The sequence below is a fragment of the Gavia stellata genome, chromosome 22 (genome assembly GCF_030936135.1).
Source record: "Gavia stellata isolate bGavSte3 chromosome 22, bGavSte3.hap2, whole genome shotgun sequence".
Classification (NCBI taxonomy): Eukaryota; Metazoa; Chordata; class Aves; order Gaviiformes; family Gaviidae; genus Gavia; species Gavia stellata.
Window position 1 is genome coordinate 9,983,940 of NC_082615.1, and position 27,959 is coordinate 10,011,898.

Here is a 27,959-nt window from a genome sequence, read left to right on the forward strand (position 1 = left end):
AGGCAAACAGTCAGCCCTGCTCAGGATCTGCCTCCTGTGATGAGGATGCTCTGCATGTGCCAGTTGTGATGTGACATCAGAGAAGGGATGTTGCTGAGTGCCCTGGTATTGTGTTCCTTGCCAGTGATGAGATACTTATCAACATTGTACAGATGATGAAGCCCCTGTCATCCTACACTAATTTGGAGGGAGGGAATGACTGGCCATTCTTCCCACTTAATCAGACTACTACGGTAACCCTCGATCTGTCCCATCACTCCTGCATTACTCAGTAGTCCTTAATACTGGATTTTTAACTGCCTGTATTGTTAGAGTCAAAGCTGTGCCTGCTGACTCCTGTTCTCCTTTGCTAGGGTCTATCAATTTAGCTGGTGGCAGAGCTTTGCGTAGGGCCTTTGCTCACTGGGACAGATGATGCTTCTTTGCTGCTCTTTTCTGATCAATAACTCATCACCCCAAAGAGCAGAGCTGACCCTTTTGCAGAACATAGGGTGCTCTGGAGTAAGCTGTGCAATTGTTTGCTATGTTTGAGCTGCACAGGCTTGAGCTACGGTTCCTCAGAAAGCTGCAGGCAGTGCATGGCCTGTCCTCTCCCCCTGTTAAGAAGAGAGGGGAAGACAGCTGAATATTGTACCAGGTCCCTTTGCTGCCCCGCTACATGGCTGTGGGATGAGGGAGCCTGATCTGAAGCTACCTGCTGTGGGGGGAAGGTTCTGTCCTGGCCAGGTCTATGCCCACACCTGGGTCACGCAGACAGAGGGTCTCCTATCTTGGCAAGATACTTGTCATGATTGCTGATACAGGAGCAGGTATTTGGAATTTGAAAGAGAAACCATCTTAAAGGCAGGAAAACTGTGATTTGATGAGATTTTTAAAAATTGTTTATTTATTTTAAACTTTCCCCTCTTCTCTTTCTGATGAATGTGCTTGAAGAATTGTCATGGTACTCAGTAGTGGAGTACCAGCTAGCATGGGTCTATCCCAAACTTTGGTTTTCTCCGCTAAGCTAAGTATTATTGCAGAGCTATTATTTGACCTAAAATAAGTGTATGTGCATACTCGCTGCTATAGAATTCTGATTTTTCACGCATCAAATCAAGTCCCTGTTGATTTTCACCTCCCTCCCAGATCTGGCAGACAGTGAAAAAGGGAGCTATTTTTAATCTGAAATGTTCTGTGTTTCAAGTCCGGAGTATAAAATGTAGTTTTTCTCCTGACAAGTTTCATGGCTGATTGCTATAAAACTCCTTGTCTTTAAAGGAAGGATAAAACTTCCTACAGGAAGGGCAAAAGTTCTGATTTTTGGGGCTATGGATCTTGGTTCTTTCGAGAAACTGAAAAACAGTGGCAGTCACTGTCCTTGGGTTGAAGAATTTACCAAGAAGGAGGAACAATTTAACAGAGGAGTCTAGCAAAGTCCAGTGTGGTAGAGTGGTATCAAAGGACCCAGTTCCCCTCCAGGAGGGGAGATGATGGTCACTGGATTAGGAATCATTTGCCTGAAAAAACATTTCTGGCAACCAAAGAGATCAGCATCACTGGCAGAACGGTGTTTACAAACCTTTCATCATCATCTTGCTGTCACTACAATTCTATCATCCCACTGGAGTCACTGCTCTATCTGTCCTTTTTAAAAGGCTGGCATGTATTGTCCAGGAGAGAAGATTAATTTCTCGTCCAAGTGTGCTCCCTGCCCAGAAGAAACGGGTATAGAAAAAGTTTCTTCCTCTCCCCACTGTACGGGCTGTTCCGTGCCTGAGCCCAGTCTCATGGGTCAAAGGGGAAGTCACCTTCCAGAGCAGGTCCATCCTGTGCTGACTGTCCTGCACCCAGGGGTGTGATGATGGGAATAGCAAGTTGTTACCACCAAGGTGCAGACACTTGTCTGAGCAATAAGGGCTGAGACCACTGGCTTCTTTTTGCTCTAAAGGGAGGAGGAGGGAGAGAGGCAAAGCAGATCTGACTGTACAGGAAGGCTTGAGTTAGGGAAAGCATCATGCTCAGTTTTGCAAGGTAGCTTCAGGTCAGGACTTCAGGCTAGGCAGTAGGCTGGATGCCTCGGGCGTGACGGGAGCAATGTTCCCTAGTCAGCCCTGAACCCTGTCCTTCCAGCACTGGTGGAGTTGCTTCAGTGCAAACCCCAGCTCAGCTTTCTTCTGTCTCCCAATGCTGAAAGGTCTATTCACGACAGTCCAAGTGGTCTCTGTGCTGCTGGCCCCTTGAGCTGGGACAGCCCTCATCTGCCCTGCTGCAGCCTTGGTCAGCACAGAGTTGCAGCTAATGAAACACAAAGAGGAGCTCCCTGCAGCTGTATGGGCAGAATTTTTCTTTGCTGAGTAAATTTCCATCCTGGTTACCAACCTGGCGGCACCCTGCAGATGTAAGGACTGTCTGACGCAGCCCATCGGTCACAGCATCCTGGCACCTGATAAGGCTTAATGAGCCAAGCTCTGAGCCCAGCAGACCACCCACAGTACTTGCCCTGCAGTGTCCTCCTCTCTTTTCTGCCTGATGCAGCAGGGGAGCAGCACTTGTCTCCTGGGGCTGGCTAGATCATTGGTGTTTCTGCTGGGCTTTCGTCTCACTGGTGTTGCTCACCAGATATGTCACTAAGCAGCAGCAGAGAGAGACCCAATGGCTCAGATCTGATTAACCTCTACAACTTTATCCTGTGTCTTAACTGGATTAGCTGCGGGGTGGGGGGTGGTTTTGCTGTTGTTCCTGTTTTTTTCTTAAACAGGTACTTATCACTGTGACATCTGATGCAAGCAATAAGTTAGAGTAGCAAGACCTGTGAATAAATGAGTGGTGTTTTCTTCGTCCCCTCTGCTCCACTAACAGCTCCTGCCCTTCCTTTCTGAAAAATTGCTGTAGCTGGTGCCTGTGAGATGGGTCTGAGTAAGCCCTGCAGTTGGATCTCTTGGGAGGTGTGGGTATCACCTAACAGCCTGGATGCCAGACCAAGAGTCCTTGATTGCTAACTGCAGTTCTGTCACTTCTGGGAAGGGTTCCTGCTCAGTAAATGTTCAAAGCAGTATTAACTTTCCATGTTCAGTTTCTTTCATCTTTTCTCTGAGCTTTTTAGTTTCCTTCAGGGCCTAAATCTTCTGCACCTTAGGGTTTTTGCTTGTATCACTGCAGTGGCTGTGGGCTGTAGGGAACTGGCCTTATTCAGCACTGCAGTAGCCCTTCCTATTCAAGGACTTCAAAACTCGTTCTCTAGTATCAGTTCATTTAGTTTTGCAGGTGGGAACATGGAATAAGGAGATCAGTGATGACATCCTGTTACAATGGGGGATGGGCTGCTACAGACCTAAAAAAGGAACTGAATCCATTTGGTTGTGGGATTGCCCCTCATTCCTCAAGCTGCTGTCTACCTGCATGGTGCCTAGTTGAGGGAAAAAGGAGAACCATTTTCCAGGAGACTTTCCCCCATGTCTGCCTGCAGCACCCAGTTACCTCTTCAACAAACTTAAAATAGAAGCCTTTCTCCTTGCCATAGCTGTAATTGGTCCTGGATTGGGCACTGGAGAGGGTCATTCACCTCCCTGGGATGATAGAAGGGGTACATGCTGCTGAGAAGCTCTATCTTATGTCTGTTGCTAGACAGCTGTGCACAGAAAGAGTGAATTGTAGGTGTGATATCAGAGCATGGCTCTGTTCCAGGAGGAATAATAGATGTACCAGTACCATTCTAGCTGTTACGAGATCAAAAGTGCTGTTACATTAAAGCTGGTAATACTGCCTGGCTTGGCAAAAGGGCTGCAAAATTGTTGCAGGGTTTTAATGTATGTTCACATGAACTGTCTTCCATAGTGAGGATCAGGCTTTTGAATTTAGCCCATGTACAATACCATGGGTTTTAGTGACTCGCTGAAAATGTAACTCCAAGGAATCCCCTCTTTGCACAGGGCTTGAATGTGATTCATTTGTGAACACTGCGTGCATCACAGTTACAGTCTCTAAGTAGAGGGTTTAGTGCTTCATTGCATCTGGGGTGCCTTTATGGGGTGTGTGGTTGTCAGGCATGGACTCTGCTGCTGCTCATAAAGAAAATGTGATTATTAAGTTGAATTACAATTGACGCTAACTTCCTTTTTCAGATTTAATGTATTCGTGTATTTTGTGTCCACTGGCCCCTCAGCAGCTTGCAGGCTGGATATGTAAATTGGTAGCTGCAGAGGATGACTGCTCCATTAATAGGTGGAATTTGATGCTCATAAAAATGAATGCATTTAATGTTGCATGGTAATGGTTTGCTTAAATTTTTAAGTTGCCTGAGGATCTTTTACTTGGAATTCTGTGGCTCAGGCTATATTTGTTACAAAAGCAACACAAATGGAGAGGCCCTGTGGTTTCAGAGGATTGGCTATTCTTTTGTCTGTGAGTATCACTTACACTTTTCCTGTATCAAATGTTATTCCAAGGAAGCTGTGAAAATGTGAAATGCAATGATATCTGAAAACAAAGCACTGCAGTCCAAATTCACTGTGTCCACAGAAATATCCGTCTTTGGAGATCTGTTCAGATACTATTTTTCAGGAAAAGCCAAGTTTTAGTAGATAACTTTTCATTATTAGGCTTTCATGGAGGGATGTAGAGGGCTAAAAGGATTTGGTGGGTCATGAAAATAAGTACAGATCTGCCACTGTGGGGTTTTAAACACAAGATGAAATCCTGGCCCCTCTGAAGGGGCCTCGTTTGCTTCCTTTGGGCCCCATGCTAATTTCATTACTGATTTCAGAAGGGTAAGGACTTCCCTTGATTTTAATTTTACAATGTTTCTTTAAGCATGCAGGCATATAAATATTCAGTTTCTTTTGCTGAGGGTTTTATTAAAGGAAGTTCATACAACATGCACCTCTTCCATAGTACAGTGTTCATGTGATAAATTTAATTTTTCAAGCACGTGAGGTTGTGATGATCCCTCAGATATTGAGAGACTGCACTCTGAAAACATTGGTGCTTCTTGCTTTCCCCTTTAGCACTATGAGACAAATACTTCAGCTCTTCATCACTTATGCAAGCCTGGCCTGAAAGGGCAGTAGCATATATGCAGGGAGAATATTGTGATATGCACCATAAAGTTGTGCTAAGGAGAAAGGAATATCCAGGCTCAAATGATCGTTTCCCCTGAGGCTTCTATGGTTTATTTTAATTTTTTCTAAGGTGAAGTACTGGAATCAAGCCTTGCTAAGAGCCAGCATCTTTCATGTCAGGGAACAAATTCTTTGCTAGCGTCTTCCTTGGCCACAGCCTCTAAATGATGGTGATTTCAACGCAGCAGAGTTTGGCTGTGGAAAGTCTATCGTTACTGTAAATTATAATGTACAGCTCTGCAGGTACTGCATCCATCTCTGACTGATCTGTTCTCATAAGAATGTATGCCAAGGTTAGACTGAACAGTGTCTCGTTTTGCAGCCTGAGGAAATGACCATGGTTTGGTATGTTTCTGAGAAGGCAATCAAAAGAACCAGATTTGCTGTGTGGGCAGCAGAAGTAGAACCAGGGTGAAGTACCAGCGTGGGGTGGCTGGGGGTGTGGGTGGCACCTTCATGGCGCTGCTTCTCCACACTATGGTGTTTGGGGGAAAAAAAAAAATAATCCACTAGAGGCAAGTAGGGGTGCTTGGTTATGATGTCTTTCCTCTGAAGTGAGCTAGTTGTGATCACAGGGATTTGCAGTCTGGAAAGGGTTGGTATAAGCCCGTCTTTCAACCTGTAAAAAAGCTGCTGTGTTTGCTTGAAGGACATCAGGCAAGTATGCAGGCAAAACCCAGCTGTTTTTCTTCTGGAGGCTTGGTCTCTCAAATAGTCAGTGGTCAGGGTTCTTGGGAGTCTTATCTCAAGCCAGTGAATTCAGTGGCAGCTGAAGGTACTTGGCATCTTTCGGTATCAGTCACTGGGGCTGTGGAAGGCAGCCTTGCACTGTGGATGCTTCGGCCAGGCCACTCTTACCACCAGCTCCTTCTCAGAGACCTCTGGCCCCCTTTGCTTGGGCTGGGCTACAGCATATGGCTCCACACACTGCAGCCAGCTCATATGGCTCAAAAGTAAAGGAATGGTAAGATGTATAGGACTGAAAAAGACCTCAAGAAATTTGCCCCCTTCTCCATCAGTGCCACCCCCCCTACCCCCCAATCCAAGTTATCTAGTCTGTGTCCCATTTCCTTACATTTCCTTGGTGTAGGAGGGGTTCTCACTTTCAGCTTGTCCAAGACCAGGTCCACAAGGCCTGGGAAGAGAAGAGTGAATGGAGAAGCTGTTCACCAGGACCACCTTCTTATGGTGGCATCAGCTAGCAGCTAATGAAATAATTTTTACTTTAGCTGCCTCCAAAGTCTGTAGAAGTGAGAACTGAAGCAAGCAACACTGGTCAATTAAAATGGCCATATAATTTTCATTGCCATAATAAAGACTAATGTAAAGTTAAGTTAATTACTTTATGGAATAGGACAGGAATCAATCTCACCTAAGCAACCCAGTCTGTTGTACTTCCCGACTTGCTACAACAAGCAGTTATCTATGCAGTGGCATCTTCTAGCATAGGAATGCTAAGGGAAGAACGTAATCTGTGTTGAAGGTGGCCATGGGAGTCGGACTGGCTTGCTTTCTAGCTGTGTTCCCTCCCTTGGTTGATAGATGAAAAGGCTGATGGCCAGCTTCCAGTTAACACTGGAAGTGTTTTTTGCTAACTTAATGGTAACTGTGCTGAAGATCCTGCTGTTGCCTGAGTAATCTCATTTCTGAAGAGGGATTCTGCTGAAATCTTTGTCTGTGGAATGAGCTGAGTCAAAACTCTAGTTTCCCCTCCATGCTGGGCAAATACCCAGACTCAGGCTGCAAATCCTCAAACCAGCAGGAGGTTTGTGCTTATCCTACATGGGACAGAAATACTGCAGAGCCCAATGCAGCTTCACAGCTGGGCCACAGCTACTTCCTTTCTAGTTAGAACAAGCACTGTGACTGACTCTCACTGGCTTACATCTGTCTCTGGGGGTGCAATAGATTTGCTGTCCCATGCATGCTTATGTGTAGTACTTTACTGCAGGGCTGAGCAAGGCCTGTGTATCTCCGGTCCAGCTCCTCCAAGTCGCTCAGTGTGATGAGCAGAGCCTGGTTATATCTGTTCTCCAGCTGTCCCTTCCTCCCTCATCTTCACTATCGTTAATTGTTAGCGTCTGGCTTGAAAGATTGCCTCTTGGCACGGTGCTGATGGGATCTTTCCACAGAGGATTAAGGCTAGAGTGGATTGACAGGAGACAGTATCCTTGCTGTGGGAAGTTTGCCAATTGTGTGCGGACTCAGTGCTGCTGCTCTTCCAGTTACTCCAGTTCATGTCAGGACATAGGCAAGAATCAGTTGCAGCTCCATGCCCCCTCACCGGGGCCAGCTGGCCAGATGTGGCCTGATGCACTGCGTGCTGGGTTTCGGAGAGGCCTCCTGCACCCAGCTGCTGCATGCATCCTTTGTCAAGACTTTCAGTCTCTTTACATCAGCTGCGCCATCCCATGGAGGTGATTTCATACCTGGCTCATCAGGTGGTTTCCACTGTGTGATCGCAGTGCTTTAATCAAGGATGTGGATAATGATAACAGCGTTGTGGGGAGTGCTGGCAGGAGGAGTTGAGATGTCATTCCTTACTGCATCATGCTCCCTAGGTGGCTAATGCGTTTGTAAATCATACAAGTGCTTTCCCGTAGCTTTGCTTTCTGTTACAGCCTCAGCTGCCAGGATTTCATGGGACACAGGTCTTAGCTTTCGGTGAAAGCACAGCCTCCTTTCCTTGTAAAGGTACTTAGTATGTATTTCCAGTGCCCTGAAGCGTAGCTGAGGGCCCTGCTAAGCTCACTGAATCCAGGCCCTGAGAGGTGATAATTCTTTTTGCTTTATTTGGCTTGCTTTCCTGTGGAGTCTGTATTTTTTTCCTGTACATGCACGGGGAACAGGGAGAATCCCTTGGCATTTCAGAAGGTAGAAGTTTCCCCTCACCTCGCTGGTCTCCTGATCTGCTCCTAACAAGTCCTTGGAGACCTTTGTTCATCTTTCCCAAAGGTGATATGTGTCCTGCAGTAACCAAAGGGTATCTGTTACCTTGCAAGGACAATCTGGGGCCTGGAGGCACATTTACTCCTTGCTGCCAGCAGCACAGGTTATGACTCTCTCTCCATAGTTAGGGCAGACTGGCAGAAACTTTCTATGCTTTGAAGCTATCACACTGGGGAGCGTTTCTATGTGTGTTGATGCTGTCTACAGCTGTTGCAGAAAAAATCTTCTCCCTTCTCCCAGTCTAAAGGAAAACTTTTATATCTAATCCATCTCAGACTTTAAATCTCAAAGATAGTCAAGTAAAACCAGCAGAGTTTGCACCAAAGGCTCAATTTTGTGGGCTTCTTGGAGGGAATGTTAAAAGATGTTCACAGGGTTTAGAAGCATTGTTGGATTTATTTTTGTTTTTTTCATATGAAAATCCCACTGGCTGGTATTCCCACGTCACTTTAAGCCATTGAAGATAACATTTCTTATGTTTCTTTCGTTAAAACTATTTTTATGCTGGCTCGTGGGACTGTGCAAGTAGAAATTAAAACACTGCTTGGTATTTCCTTGCCCATCCTATCCGTGCTTCATCTCCAAATCCTTTCAGCTCTCCCCAGCTCTCCCCCCTTCCCTCCCCAGCTTGCCTTGAAGGGCTGGGAAAGCTGGCGCTGGCGCATTATGTTGCCTGTCTGATTGTTGTGGGGTTGTATTTGTGCGGGGAAGGTCACGAGACAAAAAGACCACCAGGCAGGGCTGGGCAGGGGGTGTTCAGTCCCTCTCCATTCAGTCCTTGTGGCGATGGGTGGGAAGGGTCTTGTTTGCATTGACAGGATTTCAGAGGGTGATTGCTTTTTGTTCAGGTTTCTTCTACGGCTGCTGCATGGGCCCTGGAGGGTTACAACAAAAGTAGAGCATATATATGAGATTCATGGGGCTGAAGCATGCTGGGATAACCAAGAGGCAAAGTCGTCAGTGCAGGAGTGACTGAGCCAGAGGTGGCCACTGTGTGCTTGCAGGCTGGAGACTGTCAGCAATTGCTCTGGGTGGGGTGTTTGTGCGATGTCCAGTCTTGGCTCCAGTGGGAGCTCTTCTTGGGTGTCTGAATCCTGTGGGCTGAGACCCTTTGCTGGATGAATGCTGTGGAAGTTTTCTGTCTGTGGAATCAAGGTTGTTAATGGGGGCAGACAGCTCCATGGACCTGCCACAGTGGCTATGCTTCCCGGAATGTTTTTGAGACCTCCAGCCAGTGACTTTTATTTGCAGCATCTGCCTCCTTCCTTGCCCATCAGTTCCACGCTTCTGAGTGTTTAAACAGTGCTTACTTCCTTATCATCCCTCTGGGAAGCTGAGACGCTGTCCCTCAGCACAGCTCTCCCCTCACCCCCCATCCTTAGAAAGCAGCTCAGTCTATATTTACCACTGGTGTGCACAAAGGCAAACATTGTCAGGGATTCATTGTAACTGTACCGATTACCCTGAGTTCATTTGCATAAGAAGATTGACCAGCCTGTGGTAGTGGCTTTGCCTTGGCTGTCTGATAGGAGACACTTAGATTTGGGGAGCAGAAAAGAGCTAGAGCTCCCAGGCTGGGTGTGAGATGGGGAGGGCGTGACAGTTTTGGTCCCTAACAGCATGGGTGCTACAGCAGCCCTTCCTGGAAGGAGGATGACTTGTCAGCTCCCAGCGCTGGCAGCACAAGTCTGTGTGATTCAGTTGTAATAGCTGCCAGTTTCCCAGAGATGCAGATTCAAGGAACCCCAAGCATACCTGAGCTCCTGGCTGTACCCACCTGAGTAAATCCTTCTCCTATGTAGTATGTATGTGTGTATTTATTTTTAGTAGGTGTTGACCATGCTTGAATGCTTTTAGACTAAGCAGTGACCTGCCTTGTGTTGTCACTTCCCTCAGGCACATGTAACCTCTCCTCCTTGTGTTTGGATTTCTTCCAGAGAGCTAGGTGTTCCAGCAGGCAGGCACTAAAGGGAGAGGAAAGCAGCCGGGATGAAGCACAAGTCAGGAAGCAGGCTGAAATGGTATGATCTCTTGACCTAAAGCAATAGCTAGTGCTGTTGGGGCTTGCTTGCGCTGCAGCAGCTGCACAGCTCACGCCCCTTTCACTGAATTGAGAATTATTCATACTCTCTTTCCCTTCTCTCTGGTGCCATATGTAACATGATCTGCCTGTGCCCAGGCTGGCAGATGGAAAAGCAAGTCACTCTTCTATTTGCGGTAATGGCTCTTTATGGGCTCAACTGGCCTGTGAAGTTGCAATGTTCAAACTTGTCAGCTTTGGCAGAGCAGCCTTTCTGGAGACCCTTACAGTCCCTCTGCCGCTGCTGTGTGTGTGCGTATGCCTGTGCAAACACACATAAATCTCTTCATCTCTCTCCTGCTTCCAGGAGAGACTCTCGCACATGGACATCTTTTCGTGTTGCTTGTGGATAGCACCAAGCTTAGCATACTTCCTCGGGGTGCTTTGACCTTTACTCTATCTTAACCCCTCGTTAAAAATCCCCCCTCTAGTATTTGGCAATTTCCAATTTTTACTAGTCAGTTACTAGGTGCCAATATAGGAGCGTTTTATGGAGGTCTAGAGCACAGGCAGCTCGTCTCAACTACAGTAGTATTTTAAGCCTCTTGCATTCTTGAGTGAATTACTTTGCTGCTCTGCCTTGGGTTCCCAGTTCCTAAATGGAACTCTTTATGAGGTGGTACCACTGTGAATCATAAAGAGCACAAATTATCATTTCAAAATGCACTGTGTGCTAGAGACCTGATCGCTAACAGCCAGATCTCAAATCTCTGTCCTATATTTTTGGATCTCTCTGAGAGGGATTGATGATCCTGCCCAGATTTCTCAGGAATTCCTTTGCTATTTCTTTGGGGGGGTGGCAGAGGGGAGAAATCCTTATGTCTTTTCTCAGATCAGTTGCTGCTTGTGCTCTGACTCCAGGATGCTCACATTTTTTGCCTGAAATTAACTGCATTGACATTGTTGTGTTCGCTTGGTGCAAGAAACATCAAAAAAGAAGGGGGCAGAACCAGAGTCTCAAGTTGAGGCACAAATAGGCCCTTCATGGTTCCTCTAGCAACACTTTAAAAGCCAGTTTGTATGTTTGACTTCCCTGATGTGTTGAAAAAGCAAAGTAGGGTCAAATCTTTGATTTAAATTTGTTTTCCTTTCCATTGTGTTTGGTTTTGAAGGCTGTGTCCTACCTTCTACTGGGTTTCTATGACCTCTCATTTGAGCTTGTGTGACAGTGAAGTCTCTTTATGAGCAAGCAAAACATGAGCTCCAAATACTGAATTAGCTTTTAAATGGTTGTTCCTGAGAAATAGGAAAGATTTTCTGAGTATGAAGTAAAGGGCTATGATTTAAGGCCTTACACTATTCCTTTTAGAGTGAGTCACTCTATCTTTTGCTTTGCAGTTGGGAAACTTAGATTTGGCCCAGGATCATGTAGGGGGTGACTGATAGACCTAGGAAGATAACAGATACCTTGGCCTATCTAAACCTGCGCACCCAAAAGGGATGGGAGTGTATCAGCTTTTCAGCTCTGCCAGTGAGGTTCAAGTAATAAGATGTGTCCTTTCCAAATGCTTTATTTTCCCCAGCTGTGAAAAGGGTGGAGGTGGATGAATATGTAGCGTTTTGTTTGCAATTCCCCAAAAGATTGGGAAAAATGCTTTTTGTTTCCCTTTGAGCAAAATATTAATTTGACTTGAGCCCGAGCCATCTGGGCACACAAAATAAACATAAATGCAATTTTCTAATGAAACATTTTGAAAATGGTGATGTCCTTGTAGAATCTGAGGGAACTTCTAAACAATCAATGTTCAAAGCTAAGGCAAATTCATAGGAAAGTCTTGGCATGACTGAAATCTCCAAGTTTTTACTTGGAAGAGTTTTGTTTTGAAAATGTTATCCTGGCTTTAGAAAAGGGAATGCCCTGCAAGTAACACTGATGATAAACAATATTTCTATGTCATACATATAAACTGCATCTTGTCCCACCTTTAGGGTAGTGTTACACGTGTATCTCCTTTATCCCATCAGCTGTTTCCATGTCACTGGCTCAGTTTTGCTACAACTCCCTTTGACGGGGGCCCTCTGGCCTTTGGTGGCTGCTGTTCGAGTTGCTCTGGGTTCATGAGAATTTGTTGACTGGGAGCAAAGAAGGTGCCTGATGTTGGAGGGATTATACAGGGGCAGACGACAGTAACGCTGTCTGCTCCAGGCAGCTTTTCTGCTCCTGGATTAAAGTTCATGCTGTGTTACTTCTCTCTCTCTAAGGCCTTGTCAAGTCCATGTGGGAAGCTATTCTGCCTGCACTGTTTCACTTTGTGCTGCTCAGCTCTCTCTCTGCCTCATTTCTCCTCCCTTTTTCCCCTTCCATTCAAGCAGCATCTTTCAGTCTTCCCCATTCAGGTCTGTCTTTGCTCTCTGCCCTATGGAAAACTTCCATGCCCTCCCTACCATTCATCACCTCTTGCTCATTCACCTCCCTGCTTGCCTTTCTCCATTCATCTGGGCTTCCTCTCAGCCAGTCTGGGCTGCCCTTTCCTCCTGCCCCTTCTGCAGTCCTCCTTTTGTGTCTTTGCGCTCCCTTCTCTGTGACTGTCCGAAGCACAGCAGTCTGCAGCGTGCTCTGTGAAGATGCTCTGCTAGAAGTTGGCCCCACTTGAAGGGCTAATTAATCCCCAGTGGAAGCCGGGTGGGATTGTTTTGGGTGGATTTGTCCTTCTAGTTACCCTGCAGGTGAGAAGATTTTTATTTCCCCCCTCCTTCCCGCTTCTCGGAGGTGGAGTGTGATGCATGAATAGGAAGAGTATTGCCATTTCCTAACCTTCCTTTTCAGTCTGGTCTTTCTGTCTCTCCCTCCTGGCTTGTTTCTCCTTTGTTTAAGTGGTTGCAACTCTCAGGTGACTCTTCGGGGGATCATTTTGATTTCCTCATTCCTGAGGAGCATAACATGCATTCTCTTACTTATGGTGGCTCTCTAATTACGGTTGTTGCCTGTGCCTTCTCTGCTTCCTTCTTCTGATCATCTACATTAGAGTCGTATCAGTTTTGGAAAGCCATCTCTGCACTTGAATGTGTGTTTTAAGTGTCGCCCAGGAAATAGAGTTTGTGAATTGCAGTAGCCAGGGCTTGTTGTTTCTAAGTCTCAATACAGCCGTGGCCCTGCACTTGTGATGCGGACACGGCAAATATGGACCACAGGCCTCTGCCAAAGATTCCCCCAGCCTGCTGTGCACCTGGTCCCCTACAGCTCACGCCCATGCTGGTGGTGTGCAGACATCACCCCATCCTATTGAAGGAGCATGTCTTTTTGCTGCAGTGTGGCAGGAAAACTAAGTGGGAGGTCTGCGTGCCTGTGGGTGCTCATGGGGGCTTCAGCTTTGAATGGTTAAACTGCATTCAAGCCAGTCTGTTCAAGTAAAAGGGGAATATTGGAGCTTGGGAAGAGCGCACTGCCTTGTCGGAGGAAGCAGGTGCTCTTTAAAGCATGTGTGAGCCCTGTACACATGAGAAATCGGATTAGTTTAGTAAAGAAGGCAGAAATGAGGTGGAGGCAGGCAAGCAGAGGGGCTCTGTGAGTGAGTGCGGGTTTGAGTGACAGGACAAGCACGCTCTTGTGTGGGAGGCCGTGAAGGGAGTATCCGCTGCTGTCTCCCAAGGCAGTAAGGAGCCCCTGATATGGCCCAGGCAGGGCCAGGCTCCGTGAGGACTTGTCAATGCTGTGAGAAGGAGCTTTTCCCCTCATAACGGTCTAAAAGAGGGATTTCAAACCAGTTTATTGTCAGGCTGGTGAGTGTGTAAAAGGGATTCCCTACTCACCGTGTTTGGGCCCCGCAGAGACTTTACACCTTGCAGGGCACAGCCAGCCCCAGGCCAGCCGTGCATTTTGTCACCTGCAGGGAGAACTGCTCTGCTCCAGCCGCGAGGCTTGGGCTGGGAACCTGCATGGCCAGCACTTCTTCCTATGGTGTTAGTTGCATTCCTGTTGTGGAGTCTTTATTAAGTTATGATTTGCTTTAAAACTTCTGACAAGTTTTGTGTCTGTATGAAAACTGTGGCAAAGAGGACTCTAGAAACACTGTGCCTTGGCTTGCATTTGTCCCTCATATCCAGTAAGGGCCTATAAGAATCCAAAAATGCAGCTTGATTTTTCTGATTTGTGGTTGTGCAGCTTTGGCACTTGGGATGAATCTCTTCTACCCTTAAACCAAAGTATATTCCACATAGCAGACACTGGGAAAGTGCAAACACTGCAGACCTTACCCTTGCAGTCCTCCATGCAGGGAACCTGCAGTCTGGGTGTCATCCAGGACTGACTTGGATATATTTCCTAAGAAACAATGTGAACCGCCACAGCTTCCGGCAGTCTGGCTCCTTGCTGCATTTGTAACCCTGTGATCAGCCTGGAAAGATGCAAGCCAGGATTGCTTGCTCTCAAGTGTTTAAATGATAGAGGTTAGAATAATAATTTGGAACCAGCCTGTCTGGAGTACTTTTGAGTACCCCATGACTGAGCAAAGCCAGATGTAAAATCAGTATGAGTTAAATAGGTTTCCCAGTCTGTTTAGTAGGAGTTTTGCTCTGTGGTGGTTGTTCTAACCGGAAGCGTGGTTTGAATTCCAGTATAGGTGGGTCATTCTGGTTATACGTGTGTTATGACAGTTGTTAGTTGGGGCTTTAAATGCATTTGTTTGGCTTAAGTTTTTCTGAGCCCTAATAACTTGCAGTCAGGTCAGAAGGGAACTGTTGGGATTGTCTAGTCTCTCATAATGAAGACCAGAAGATTTTTCTGAGTGGTCTTCTGCTTGACCTCGGCCATACCTCATCTCCTAGGAAAACTTGCAATTCAATTGTAAAACTTCCGGGGAAGTTAGTGAGACAATTCACTTGTTAATGGCAAAAATAATCAACTTATTCTAATCTGAAGCTGCCCAGCTTTGACCTCTAGCCCCTAGATGTGATTATACCTTTGTCATAGTGGAGAATCCTCTACTGCCAAATTTCTGTTCCCTTTGTGGTTTTTCTGGACAGTGATCCAGTCATTGCTTAACCTTCCCTTTCATAAGCTAGAGAATTGAGCCTGTCAGTGAAGCCAGTCAGACTATACCAGTAGCAAAGTGCCAAATGCAGAAGTAACGTCACCTCATTTACAAACCTGCAGGTCACATTTCCTTTTTTTGAAGGCAGCGTTACCTTGAGAGCACTCAGTGTAACAAACAAGGCTTTTTTTTTTTTTTTCCTTCCCCAGAGTGGCTGCTTCTGAAGATGGCATTCCCCATCCTGTAAGCTGGCTGGCATTCTTGGCTCTTGGCCATATGGCTTTCTATTTGTTTTTACTGTAATATGTATTGTTTGCAAGCACCCAGCTTTACCAAAAGACCCAGCTCATGCTTAGTAACTTGCTGCTTTAGCTCATCTGTGAGCACGATGCAGACTTATCTTATGCTTTGTCCTAAGTCACTAGTGATAATTCTGTAGGGGCAAGAACGAATTCTCATGGGACCCCATTAGTGTCATCTCCATGTGGTGGTAGCCCTCTAGCTTAGTTTTATTTTTGAGACCTGTCAAATAGCCAGACTTTATCATGTTGAATGTGCGACAGCCTGAGTTTATGTCACAGTAAGTCCTCAAACACAGGGTTGTCTGGTGATGTCAGATGCCCTGCAGAAATCAGTTATACCAGCGGTATTGTCTTATAAGACAAGTTTGTGTTCTCATCCAGATAATATCAGCTGAACATAATCTATTTTCTGCAGCCTATTCTGACTGATATTAGACCAGTCCTCCTTCAATTATGCATTACTCAATATCAGTCATCTGTTCATTTGCTGTGGATTGCTATTAGGCCAACAGACCTGCTTTGTCCCATTTAAATTCTTGTCACAACCCTGCAGTTTTAGGAGCAGTGTGGGTGCCTGTCACCGTGTTTGGACAGGAGTTTTGGAGCCGTGGTTGGAAGGGCTGCATTGCTGAGTCAAAGCTGTAAGAAAGGTAAAAAGCAGATCTTGATGTTCCTCCAGTGTTCCCAGACTTGCAGAAAATCAGTATTAGTACTGGCTTTTAAAAATGTTTTGGATACAAGTTACCTTGACCTGCTGATTCAAAACTATCTGACTTCAGCAGCTGCTGTGTAACATTCTCCAGAGTTACTGCTGGGACAGAAAGTGTATCATCATCATCGTATGATAGAAATAATTCGCTGGGCTTTTGTCCAAATGCAGAACAGAAACATTTCAACTACTCCTGACTCTTTTGCGCTGGTATCGCCTATGCTACTTCTCTCAGATAATATCAGACCAAAACCCTGTTTTGAATGAGGAGACTTGTCTGTACCAGCAGAGAGACTGCTGTGACAGGAGACATTGTTAATAGCAGTGAATTTTACAGAAATACTTGTGTACATTTAGTTAACCTGGAGGTAAGCAGGGATCTGACTGCAGGAACTTGGCCTGAAATACAGCCCCAGCTGAATAGCTCTTCTGACTGTTGTGTATTGTGTTTTGGTTTGTTGGTGTGGTTTTTTTTTTTTATTTTCCTTGTAGCAATAGTGATTAGAGTCTGCCTGTCTCCAGGCTGTGAGGTTGGCTGTGCATGCTATGCCTTCTATTGAGTTATGTAGTCCAAATAAATGCAGCATCACACCCTGAGTGTATTGCATTTCAGCTCTGAATGAAGTGGCGTACGCATTGTGTCCCTTCACGATGTAGAAACCCTGAGAGATGTAATTAATATTGATACAGGATTTTGATATTCTCCAGTAAGACATGACTGAAAAGACGTAAACAATAATTAGGTGGTGGTAAATGAAATACTGTGTGTCGTGGTAGTATGGATATTGCTGTTTTCAGCTTTTGATATTTAATGCCTTACACCATCCAGATGAAAAGTGGGTTTTATTTTAATTAGACTGCAGAACTCATTGCCTCAGGAGACTGTGGAGCACTAAAAACTAGAGGAATTCAAAAGGGAGAGTAAGAGATTGGGCATTTGTACATATAACAATGTCTGGACCAGTGCTGACAAGCAGATCTGGAAAGAGTGTTAAACCTCTTGCTTGAGGATTTAAAAAAAGGTTTTAACTGTTAGGGTGGGTTTGGTCATGGCAGCAACTAGGTGATCTCTTGTAGGTTTCACCTTGTCCACAATCTCAGAAACATGCAGATGGTCAGCACCAGGGCTGGGCTGGTGATAGGAGATACATGACTTGCCAGTCTGGGCTGTAATGTGCCCAGCCTGTTGCTGCAGCTGAGGACATCTATCCAGCAAAATGTGCAAAGTGCCCAGTGCTAGATCAAGATTAAAAATTGTATTTCCACCTAAAAAAAACCCCACCACTTCTTAGAGTGCCTCAGCTTCTTTCCATTAGTCTTAATGCTCTTACATAAATAATAAAAGAGGAAGAAGCAGAGCTGGAGAAGGCTCAGTCTATAAACACATCTCTTTGCATTAAGCCTTCTGGCATAATGGAGGGCATCTCCTGCCATCCATGCTGTCTCGTTAATCATGTAATTATCTTCCTCACTTTCAGTGCTGCATCTCCTTCCTCGTCAGTGCAGCTGATAATGGAGCTTCTATTTACCCTGGCTTCTTTCTGGGGAGCGGCTTTGCTTTCAAAGCCAGCACAGTGGCATATTTTGAATAATTTAGTTCCCTGTGGCTTGAACGCTATGTGTAGTTCCCCAGCTGAGACTGGAGGCTGATTCCTGTGAGTGTTCTGCCAGGAGGCTGATCTGGAGAGGCAGTGGGATCGCTCAGAGTGGTGGGTTGTCAAGATGGCAGAGGACTGAAAGCCAGCTCAGCAGGTCCTGTGAGTGCATCTCAGCTCTATCCTTTCTTAGTGTCTTAGCAAGGACTTGCAGCAAGAAACCTACAGGCAAAGGAAGGATAGGGGAGAGAGTTGCATTAAAAATGTGTGTGGAGACAGAAATATGGATTTGGGTGAGCATGATAGGCTTCCCCAGCAAGCTGTGGGTCAGAAATTCCTGGAGTCTCCAAATGCAGGATTTGCTTGGCCTATGGTGGCTTGGACCAGGGTCTCTGGAGTCAAGTAGTTCAGTGTAGTGTCCAGCTGTCATTGGCTTTGGAAAGACTGATATATTCCTATATGTGAAACCTTGGCAGAAGGCCAGCTCTGTCATATTCTCCCTGTGCTGCTTGGCCTTGTGACTTGCTAATTGCCCTTTGCCGTTGCACCTATCATCCAGTCACACTCTGTAAGCATCCCACAGCCCTCACTGTGCTGGATCATGCAGGCACAGGTACATTGCTTGAGCCTTGTAGATGGGGAAGTCGAGGCACTACAAGAGGCACCTGGGCTCATTCCAGAAATCTTGGCAATACCAAGAATCAAACCTGGTCCCAAAGCCCTCTTTCCTGTCTGCCTAACAACTGAGCAGTTGTGCACTCCTGAATCTTTTCATTCTCCTGTTCATGTTGAATCTGTGCTTCCAGTGCCTGTCTAGATGAAGTGTTTTTGCATAAGGGTAACAACAGATGGTAGTAATGTAGGTCCCTTCCTTGTCTTTGTGCCTAAGATGGTAGGAGAAATAAATTAGAGCAGAAATGCCTCTACAGATTGGCCAGCTAGCTGATGGACCTGGTTCTTCAGACTACTCTGCCCTTCAAGGAAAAGGGAATTCCATACCAGCTCCCTCCATCTCCACTTTTCCATGTGCTGCATGCAGAGAGACATTACCCGAATCCAGGTGACGGGCCATCTGCTCTGTGAATGCTGAGCTAGGTAGCTCTGTGCGCTCTCACTGCAGCTTTCCAGGGAGTGGGTCTGTCTGGGGGACCTGTTTGGTGAGTTATTGGGTATATCCTCTGTGCTTAAATGCAATCTGGCTTTTGAGAGCTGGGTGATGTTTCCAGCCCTTGGGTTCGCCTTAGGTCAAAGCAATCTAACATGTGCTAAAAGTACTGCTGGACAGCCCTTAATCACTTTATATTGTTTGGGCAGTGGTGGGTAAATTAATTATTTACAAGGGAAGATAGTGTACATCACTGGAGCCAGCACTAATATTTTACCACACATGTTCAGGCAACTCAGATTAGGTGACTTAATGGTGAGAAGCTGGATTTCGAGATGAAGGGGTATGCACTTACCTTTGACTGGCCTTTCTCTCTTGTGGATCAGGGTTTCTTCTCTCACTTGCACCTCTCACTATTGGAAGAGAGAGCAGGATCATTAAGCTGCTTGGAAGATCATCACCATGAGGTAGTGATGAAACTCCCATTAAAACAGCCCCTGCTTTTTTGCCCTCTCATTTGAATTACAAGGCAGACTTTAATCTTCTGTCTTGTCATTCCTTTAATCTTCGTCAAAGCAGCAAATGCTGCGTATGCTGTTGCCCATTGTTGCTTTTTTAAAAAACAAACAAACAAACAAACAAAAACCCCCTCTCACCAACTCACAGCATGACCCCAGAGACTGTGGAAAGGTAGAAAATGGGCTCTGGTAAAATGTGTGAATATCTTGAGGAGAGTTTCAATGCCTGTCTTACAAGTTGAAGCTGTGAAAAGACATGTAGTCTGTCAATTCCATGTATTGACTTGGAGACTCTTGGTTTAACTACAGCATGGCCCTTGAGGCTGGAGATGGTCTGGTGGTTTCCAAAGCTTGTTAGCATCCCCAGATTACTGTCCCCAGACTATGCCATCTAACAGTCTGAATTCAAATCCAGCAAAGCTCAGAGTGGTTTCTGAAACCCTTGGAGATGAATAGGTTTTGCATGTGATTGACTCCCCCTTTCCAGTGGGAAAGGGCCTACTTGTGAACAAGAAGCAGCCCTACTGTTGATAGCTCCTCTCTGGTGGGAAATAAAGCAGGAGTTGTCGTTTCCATATAATAGGAAGGGAAACTAAAGCTCAGGGCAATTTATTTCCAGAATCTACCTCCTAGTCTGGAGCAGAGCTGGGGTCAGTGCCAGGAGGCCTGACTGCCAGGCCAGTCTTTCCCAGTAGTGAAGATATCACCGGACCATAGAATGATTCAGTTTTGAAGGGACTGATCCAAATCAAAGCCGACTTCCAAATTAGATGAAGTTGCTTGGAGCCTTGCCCATTGCGAAGACAACTTATGGCTTGGGCAATGCCAAGACAAAGCCCCTCAATGGGGAAGCCATGGGTGGCAGCAAATTCTCTGTTCCTGCAGCAGATCTGTAGTCCTAAAGCCAGCCAAGGACCCTCATGTTGTGCCCAGTTCAGCTGTTGACTCTCCAGCTGCTCTGATGCCCCAGAGAGCTGTTTGCCATGGGGGAGAGGAGCAGCTGGCTGCGCTATGTGAAATGTCTGCATTTTCCCAAGATACCCATTGTCTGTCTGCAGCACCAGCCTCCACCCTACTTGCTCACTCAGCCGTGGCTGATATGTCTTTAATTAAAGAGGAGGAACAATTTGAGATTTCATTTTCTTTTCTCAGCCGTATTTCCTATTTCCATCAGAGTTTGCAGGGACTCCTCCCCATATTTTTGTCTTGTAGTTTTGCTGTGAGGTCTTCAGTTTATGGTGTGCCTGCTCTAAAATAAGGAAGAAATAGGAAAAAATAGCTTGTTTTGGGCCAGGGAATTAAGATCCTGGGTCAGATGGCTGCTATGGTCATTAACATATTTACATTTTTGCTTAAGAGCCTGCTTGAGGATCAAGGGAGTTAAGGGTGATTGTCATTGAAATGCGGAGGAAACCTTGCATGAAATTGCCGTTAGTGTCCTATTGTTTGGGGGGGTGTGTGGGGACAAATGGCCTTCCTTGTCCCTGCACTGGTTGTGTTGCGCTTGTCTGCCCAAGTAGATGGGCAGAGGCAGAAGTAACTGCACTGAAGGAAGCCACTGTGCTGACTTAGCTGCTGGGAGGCTTTGCCTGGGGAGTGCTCCCTGTGGGGCTGGACCTGGTGCTCAGCGCAGCCATGCTGTTGGCTGCCAGTCATCGTCTGTCCTCTTGGTGAGACAAAGGTGCTCGGCTGGGTTTGTGGGACAACTGGCCCGTGACAAGATCATCATGGATAAATACATGAAGTGTCTAGCAAAGGTCAGTTGCCTCTTTTATAATTGATGGACCCAAGTGTTTTGAGTGTGCCATCACACATTGTTTTTGCCACGTGTGGGGACACATGTTCTGTAGGACCAGCTCAACCCCTTGATTTTTGTGGCTAGCTGTGATATCAGAAACAGGGTTTAAGGCAGTTTAAAGTGTTGGGGTGGATTTTGAGTGCTGTGATGACAGATGAGATTTTTATATGCTGAAAAAAATTGTTTAAACATAAATAAGAGAACTCCCTTACAGCTGGGGTTTACAGTAAAACATTCTGCTCCAGGTTGTGGAAGCAGTGGTCCAGTCCTGCTCCGAGGCAGGTCTTTTTGTTCAGACAGCAGTTGTTCATTGTTCACCTCTTACTCTTTCATGCTGTTCAGATCCACCATTTTAATTCAAACCTATTTCTAATTAGTATCATTAACTTAGTGCCAAAAAGAAAATCATACATAGTAATGTGAAAGAGGAGAACAGCGTGTTTACAGTACTGAAAATACTAGCTACCTTCTGCCACTGCTTTGATTTTGGTGGGATAAGCAGTAAGACAGTGAGCTGAAGGAGGAATGCTGGTGCCTGTTGGGGTGAGAAAGAAGCATCCTTGGAGCAAAGAAAGGCTCATTCGTAGCCACCAGACAGGCTTCAGCTGTCTGTCCATTCGGAAAGGCAGTAGCCAGTAACAGGTATGGACAGCACCATCTTGAGTGACAGGATCATATCTGCTGTAGTGCTAGTGAGTCTGGAGTCATTAGTGTGTCCTTGTGGGCTGGTCTGAAGCTTTGAAGTGGTTGTGTAATTTCTGTTCTTGGTTATAAAATGTTTCTTTTTTGAATGCTTTAAAGCAGAACAGCCTGGGAAAAGCGGTTTGTGATCTGAGCAGCTCTTTTGTGCTTTGGGAGCCTGTGCACTTCAGCTCTGTATATCTTCTGCCCTTTAGAGGAATAGCCACGTTCCCCACTGCTGTGACCACCGGTCTTTCCTACAAAGCCAAACAGTGAGCACACAGCACAGGGGGGAGAGTTCCATGCTTCAGTCACTGACCCTGGCCCTCAAAGTAGGGAGGCATTTAAGCCTTCAAGGAGCAAATGGTTTTGTCCTAGACAAGATAGGTTCTGACATGTTAAATGTCAAGATATAGTTAAAGTGGTGCCGTTAAGCAAGATGTTGGTTAGGTCAAATGTTTTCAGGAAACAAGGATGAACACAGCAGTATCTATGGGATTGCAGGTTTTAGAACCATTCACTGAATGACTCATCTCCCGGCTTCTGCAAATTCCCCTTGAGAAAGGTCATCTCAGGTATTATGCTGTTAATACTTTATTTCCTGGGTGTCTGTGCCTCTGGGATTGGGCACTGCATGCTTAGGCTGGCTTGGGAGTCCCAGCAAGAGCCAAAAAGCATCAGAGCTGAGCCTGAGTGGAGAAGTGCTGATTTTGGGGTTGGTTTTAGAATTTGATCTGTTAACTCAAAGCATCAGAATGGGGTGACTGGAGCCGAGGAGCTAAACTTCTCCAGGGATTAATATTAAGCCCTTGTTTAACAGTAAACTGCTGATGAAATCCACCTTTGGCTCTGGGTGCCAGCTGTCAGGAAGGTACATCCAGGCCACCTCGCAAGGACAGAACAACACTTGGCAGAGGGTGGGGGAGAGTCCCCAGCTCTGACTGTCTACAGGTCACTTGGTTTGTCTTGTTTCGTGTAATCCACTTGCCCCACCAGCTTCCTCACAGAGGGGCTGCTGCTTTGACAAAATAGCAGACCAGCCCTGCTCCAGCAAGGGTCTGTGATCTCGGGTTAGACAGCTCCTCCTCAACAAAGCAGCCAGTGATAGAGTGTCCTCAGGAGCAGTGGGACAAAGGTGCAGGGGCTAGAAGGAGACTGAGCCAGATCCTCACACGTGGGCACTGCTTCCTCTAAACAAGCTGCCCGTGCCTGAGGCTGGCCTGTCTTATAGCCGCTCTGCTTGCTGCAGAGTGGTGCCAGCCCTGCCGCTGGCATCCTCTGCCACATCCCCCTTCTCACCTCCTCCCTTGCCAAGGCAGCCTTTACTCCACCGCGTCAGATCGAAGGCCCAGCGCCTGTTAAGCTTTTGTTCTCTGTTAGGAAAGAGTGAGGATTGTCAGGACCTTTTTGGCTCTGCCAAGGCCTTTTATGTCCTGAATGTTTCCATGAAAAGACTCCCTCCTGACCACCCTGCCCCCTGACAGCCATTCAATCCAGCCAACAAGCTTGATATCATTATCTACCAAAGGAGGCCAGTGAGTACCAGGGTCCTCACAGCCAAGTTTGGGAAATCAAAGGCAAATCTCCCAGCAACAGAGAGCTGGCGGAGATCAGACTGCACCACAGCTAGTGCGGGCTGGTCTGGCAGCTTGCATCCACTAGTTTTCAAAGCACAAAAGAAATGCGCTCGGCATGGTGCCAGCACTGGCTTTGTCAGGGCTGGGGCTGTGCCCGCCTGTGAGCTGGCAGCCCCTTGCAGAGTGCCCTGGGGAGCTCAGTCAGGGTTAGAGGCTGCTGGAAGCAGTTGTAAGTTTGAACAGCCATGCAAAACTATCTCTTTTCGGTCAGTGGCATTTTTAGGAGATTAACCACTTAGTCTGAGGGAAAACAGTGATGGTTTTGGTCAGAGTGGGATTCACTCCAAATCTCACCTGGGAGTTTCCTTCTAATGACTCTGGTTTACATTCTGAAAATGGCATGTGGCTACCTTGTCACTTTTGGTTTGACATAATGTTCATCTGCTTTGCTCCTGGTCCAAAGACTTTCTTTCCAATCCATCTTAAAACAGAGAGCTCTTCAGCAGTGAAAGCACTTACCATTTTGAAGGCATCTGTAGAGGTGATCTGGAAAGGTGACTGTCAGAAATACTGAGCACAGAAAGGGCTTGAGGAGGGGTTCCTGTGTTGCAGTTGGTGGGAAATACAGGAGTAAAACTGTTCTCAGTACATTTTATCTCACAGACTGCATCTCTGGTTTGCTTGATAGTCCAGATAGAGGGGGATATAAAGAATAGCCAAGAGAAATGATGCAGAGTGAAGGAAGGTGAAGGGAGCTGACTCACCTGAAGCTTGGGTGGACACAGATGACGGTGTGGATGATGATGCCTGGGTTCACCCCTCTCTGCAGCATGGTGCTTTGTGGTCTCTGGGCAGTGAAAGGAGGCTGGAGTGGGGGTGATTGCAGGGCAATGTGTCACCAAAGCCTAGGGCAGTCCATGGGGTCCCTGTGGGTCTGCAGCGGGCAATGAATGCATAGGAGAGCAGTTGTGTGTAATGTGCAATGGTTAATTCTGGCACTTTCCCCTCCTATCCTAGTTCGATCCCGACAGCACTGGCTACATCAGCACTGAGAAGTTTCGCTCCCTTCTCCAGAGACACGGCTCAGAGCTGGACCCCCACAAGCTGGAGGTCCTGCTGGCTCTGGCAGACAGCAACTCTGAGGGGAGGATCTGCTACCAGGACTTCGTCAACCTGGTGAGTGCTCTGGCTGGCAGGGCCTGTCAGTCCTTGGTTCTGCTTAAAACATTGGCCTTTGAGGGGCAGTCTCTCTTCCCCCCACCCCTCTATCAACACCAGTGTTTGCTGTGTCCCTGCATCACGTTCTACATGGGCTTGCTGAAGCATTCAGTGGTGACTGAACTCTCAAGCCAAGAGTCAAGTTGCTGCTGATTTTTCCAGAGGAACAAGTTTGCATGGGAAGAAACTGGGGGAACTGTTATAAGAGGAGCATGAAGCAATGGCTGCTGCTAGTTTAGAGGCTTTTGCTCTCAATATCAGTTGGTAGCTGTCATAAGGAGCCATTTGTTTGCAAGCAGAGGTCTGTCAGTCTGGATGTCTCCTGTTTTATCTAGAGATTTCACCACTTAGAGACAAAAGTATATAGATAATGTTGTGTTGACTTGCTGGGTGGAGTCATATTACACTGCTGTAGGCATCAACAGCAACAGGGATAAAGTGTTTCTAGGTCATGTTCATTTTATCCTAGGTGAGATGTCTCAGACTGCATGAGTCATGATTTGGATGCCTCTCTATCTCTACTAATGAGTCAATTAGCAAAGGGATCTCTCTGTTTCTTGCCAAGGCAGTTTGGCGAGTCAACACAGATGTAGACATGTGTTGTTAAATCCTCAGGATGGCCTAGAAATCTTGTTTGCAAGATAGGTATGTTGAACAGTGGCCATTCCAGGGGCTTTGCCCTGTTCTGGCTCTGTCTTTCCCCACGTGAGTCCCAGCAGATTTAGTGCAGCAGTGAGAGAAACCTGGGTGACAAAGTCAATGACCAATGTAAGTTGGTGATGTCTCTAAGGTTTTGCTGGAAAGCTGGATGTGTTCTTGATGCAGAGTATAACAATTTGCATCTCTGTGTCTTCCTGCAGTCAACATGGGGATTTGATCCCTCCATTTGTCATGGTCACTCAGGCATGTATTCTTGGTTTAGAAAGAAAGTGTCTTCCATATGTCCTGTCTTCACATCAATCAGGAAAGTATGATAACAGGGCACAGCTGCCAACGGTCCAGGTCACAACATCAGTCAGGCTGTGATCATTGTGAAGGTGTGAAATTACTGTGATGCAATGACATAGATCTGCTGTATCTAATCAAGCTGTCTCGTTTAGCCCTTTGCATGTATTTAGGTACACATTAAAATAGATGTAGCAACTACTAAATAGATCACAGTGAGTGTGAGGTTTTCCTCAGCTCCAGCTTAATAAACAGTGTGGTCAATGGTACTCTGTGATCAGCAGTGTATTTATAGTAACAGCTGCTTGTTCTACAGTTTGGTATATTCAAAGTACCATGCAAGCATTCACTAACTGAGCTGCACAACACTTAGGTAGCATTTCTTTTACAGAAATGGTGGCCTAGGGCCAGCCAACAAGTTGGCAACAGGCTCAGGAATAGAACTGGGCTTTTTCCTCTCTGCTTGCTCTACTGAGCTTGGGAGCAGCACAAGCTAATGAGGCAGGTGGGAGGTGAAAGGCTTGGACATCCCCCTCCTTTGGGGCATAGGAGATCGTGCCAGCTCACGCCCACCTGATGTAATTTCTGCAAACTGGCAAATTTCCTTCTGTTGAGTGACTACTATTGAATGACTCCTGTAAAGAAGCCATTGATTTTTCTGTCATCAGTCCCTCTATCCTCATCTGCATTTTTTGCACTTTCTAATCAATAGGCAATGCAAATGCCAGAACATTAAACTACTTACAAATGGAATTCTCACTCCTCCTCTAGTTGCTATTGATTTCCAACATCCAAACTCTTTAGGGCTCCTTGTCTTTTGCCTAGTTTCCTTCTCCCAAACCTGCCTTTTGAACTTCCTGGTGGAAAGAAACAGCACAGTTGACACACAATCACTGTGAAATTAGTGATTTCCTTCACTTTATAGCTGTCAATCCTGGAAACTATGTGTGGTGGTGTTTAAGTGCATGCTTGTGCTTGGTGATCATCAGCCATCTGTGCTTTTTGCTCAGGTTAATTTGTTGGTTTCAGTAGCTTAGCAAGAATTGATCTGCTCCCAAAATTGATGGTGCTGGATGTGGGGAAGGGAAAGGCTGACTTTTTACTAGATCCATGGAGGTTTTACAAGCATGGGTCTGTGTGTGTGGTTTTCCTTTTCTCCTTCAATATTCATGAACAAGTACTCTGACATGATCAGAGAATCTCATGGCCTCCCAAATGTGTCCAAGGTACTGAAACTTTGAACAAGAGGTAAAATTGCATTAATAAAGCTTTGGTGACTGGAGAGGCCTTGAGGGGGAGGAGTGGGGCTGGGTATCAAAGATGCATTGCAGTGCAGTTGTCAAAGCAGAGGTGTGGAAGGAAGGAGACTCCTCTGGGTGTGTGTGTCTCACAAGCAGCTCTTTTGGTTTCTTTCCAAGCATGGGGATGGAAGGAGCTGATGAGCTGCCAGCTCAAGCTACTATGAAAAAAATTAACTATATCCCAGCCAAAACTAGTACAAACCTGTGCTGTCGCACAGAACCCAGCAGAAAGTAGGGTTTAACCACTGGACATAAAGAGAACTGTCTTCAATGGTCAGTTCCTGGGATATGATATCCTCTTTGTTTTTTCTCTCAGCTTTGCTAATGTTGATAAAAATTTAGTAGGGAGGGTCTTCCCTTTTTTCAGCCTTGCAGAACCCTTGATCTTTGAGTTCCCTGGAAATGTGACTGAAAGTGATGTTGCTTATTCTGCAGGGTGCTTGGCTACTTACTAGAGAGCCTGATGCCGAGACATGCTATTAGTGACCACGGAAACAGCTGTAACTCTGTGAAATTATTATTTCTAGAAGGCACTACAGGCCATAAACCTCACAGAGCAATAGTGTTAACACTTTGTTTCCTCCAGGGTAGTGCATGTCCCAGAGTGGGCAGTAAAAAATGCTCACACCGTATGCTCCAGCATCATCACGAGCACCAAGAACTCTGTCTGCTCTCTCAGACACTGTGATCCCCAACTGAAGGACTGCTATTGAGCAAAGCTGTGTTATCCCCTGATGTCCAAAGTGTGTTGTGAACTTCTAGATGCACTAAAAATGTAATTCTAGGACTTCTCACCTTAATAAGGAGACCCAGATATACCTCCACAAAACATACGCCTGTTCTCAACTTAGCAAAGCAGCTTAAATTTCTGAAATTGAACATTTTACAGGATGAGAATAGACCCTAGAAATCATTCAGTAAATAATTTGAGTAATGGATAAATTCAGGGAAGCTGAAGACTCCTGGTGTGATCTGCAAACAGAAGGGGCTGAAAAAAAAAATCAGATAGGCAAGTTATTGGGGATTATTTCTCCTCTCTATGCATGAGATTCATCTCGCATGGTTATAAAACACAATGCTGCAATCATATCCATTTCTGTTTCTACACTAAG

The 27,959-nt window shown here is 46.0% G+C and overlaps 1 protein-coding gene across 2 annotated transcripts in view; it reads left to right on the forward strand.

The window, feature by feature from the left end:
- RHBDL3 (rhomboid like 3) overlaps positions 1-27,959 on the forward strand; it is a 67,086-nt gene that overhangs the window by 14,223 nt on the left and 24,904 nt on the right. The window contains exons 3-4 of one of the 2 annotated variants that reach the window (XM_059828259.1): positions 9,986-10,069; positions 24,401-24,559. In XM_059828259.1, the coding sequence (XP_059684242.1) occupies positions 9,986-10,069; positions 24,401-24,559 (243 nt within the window). The remainder of the gene's footprint in view (positions 1-9,985; positions 10,070-24,400; positions 24,560-27,959) is intronic. The other variant, XM_059828260.1, reaches the window with a different exon arrangement.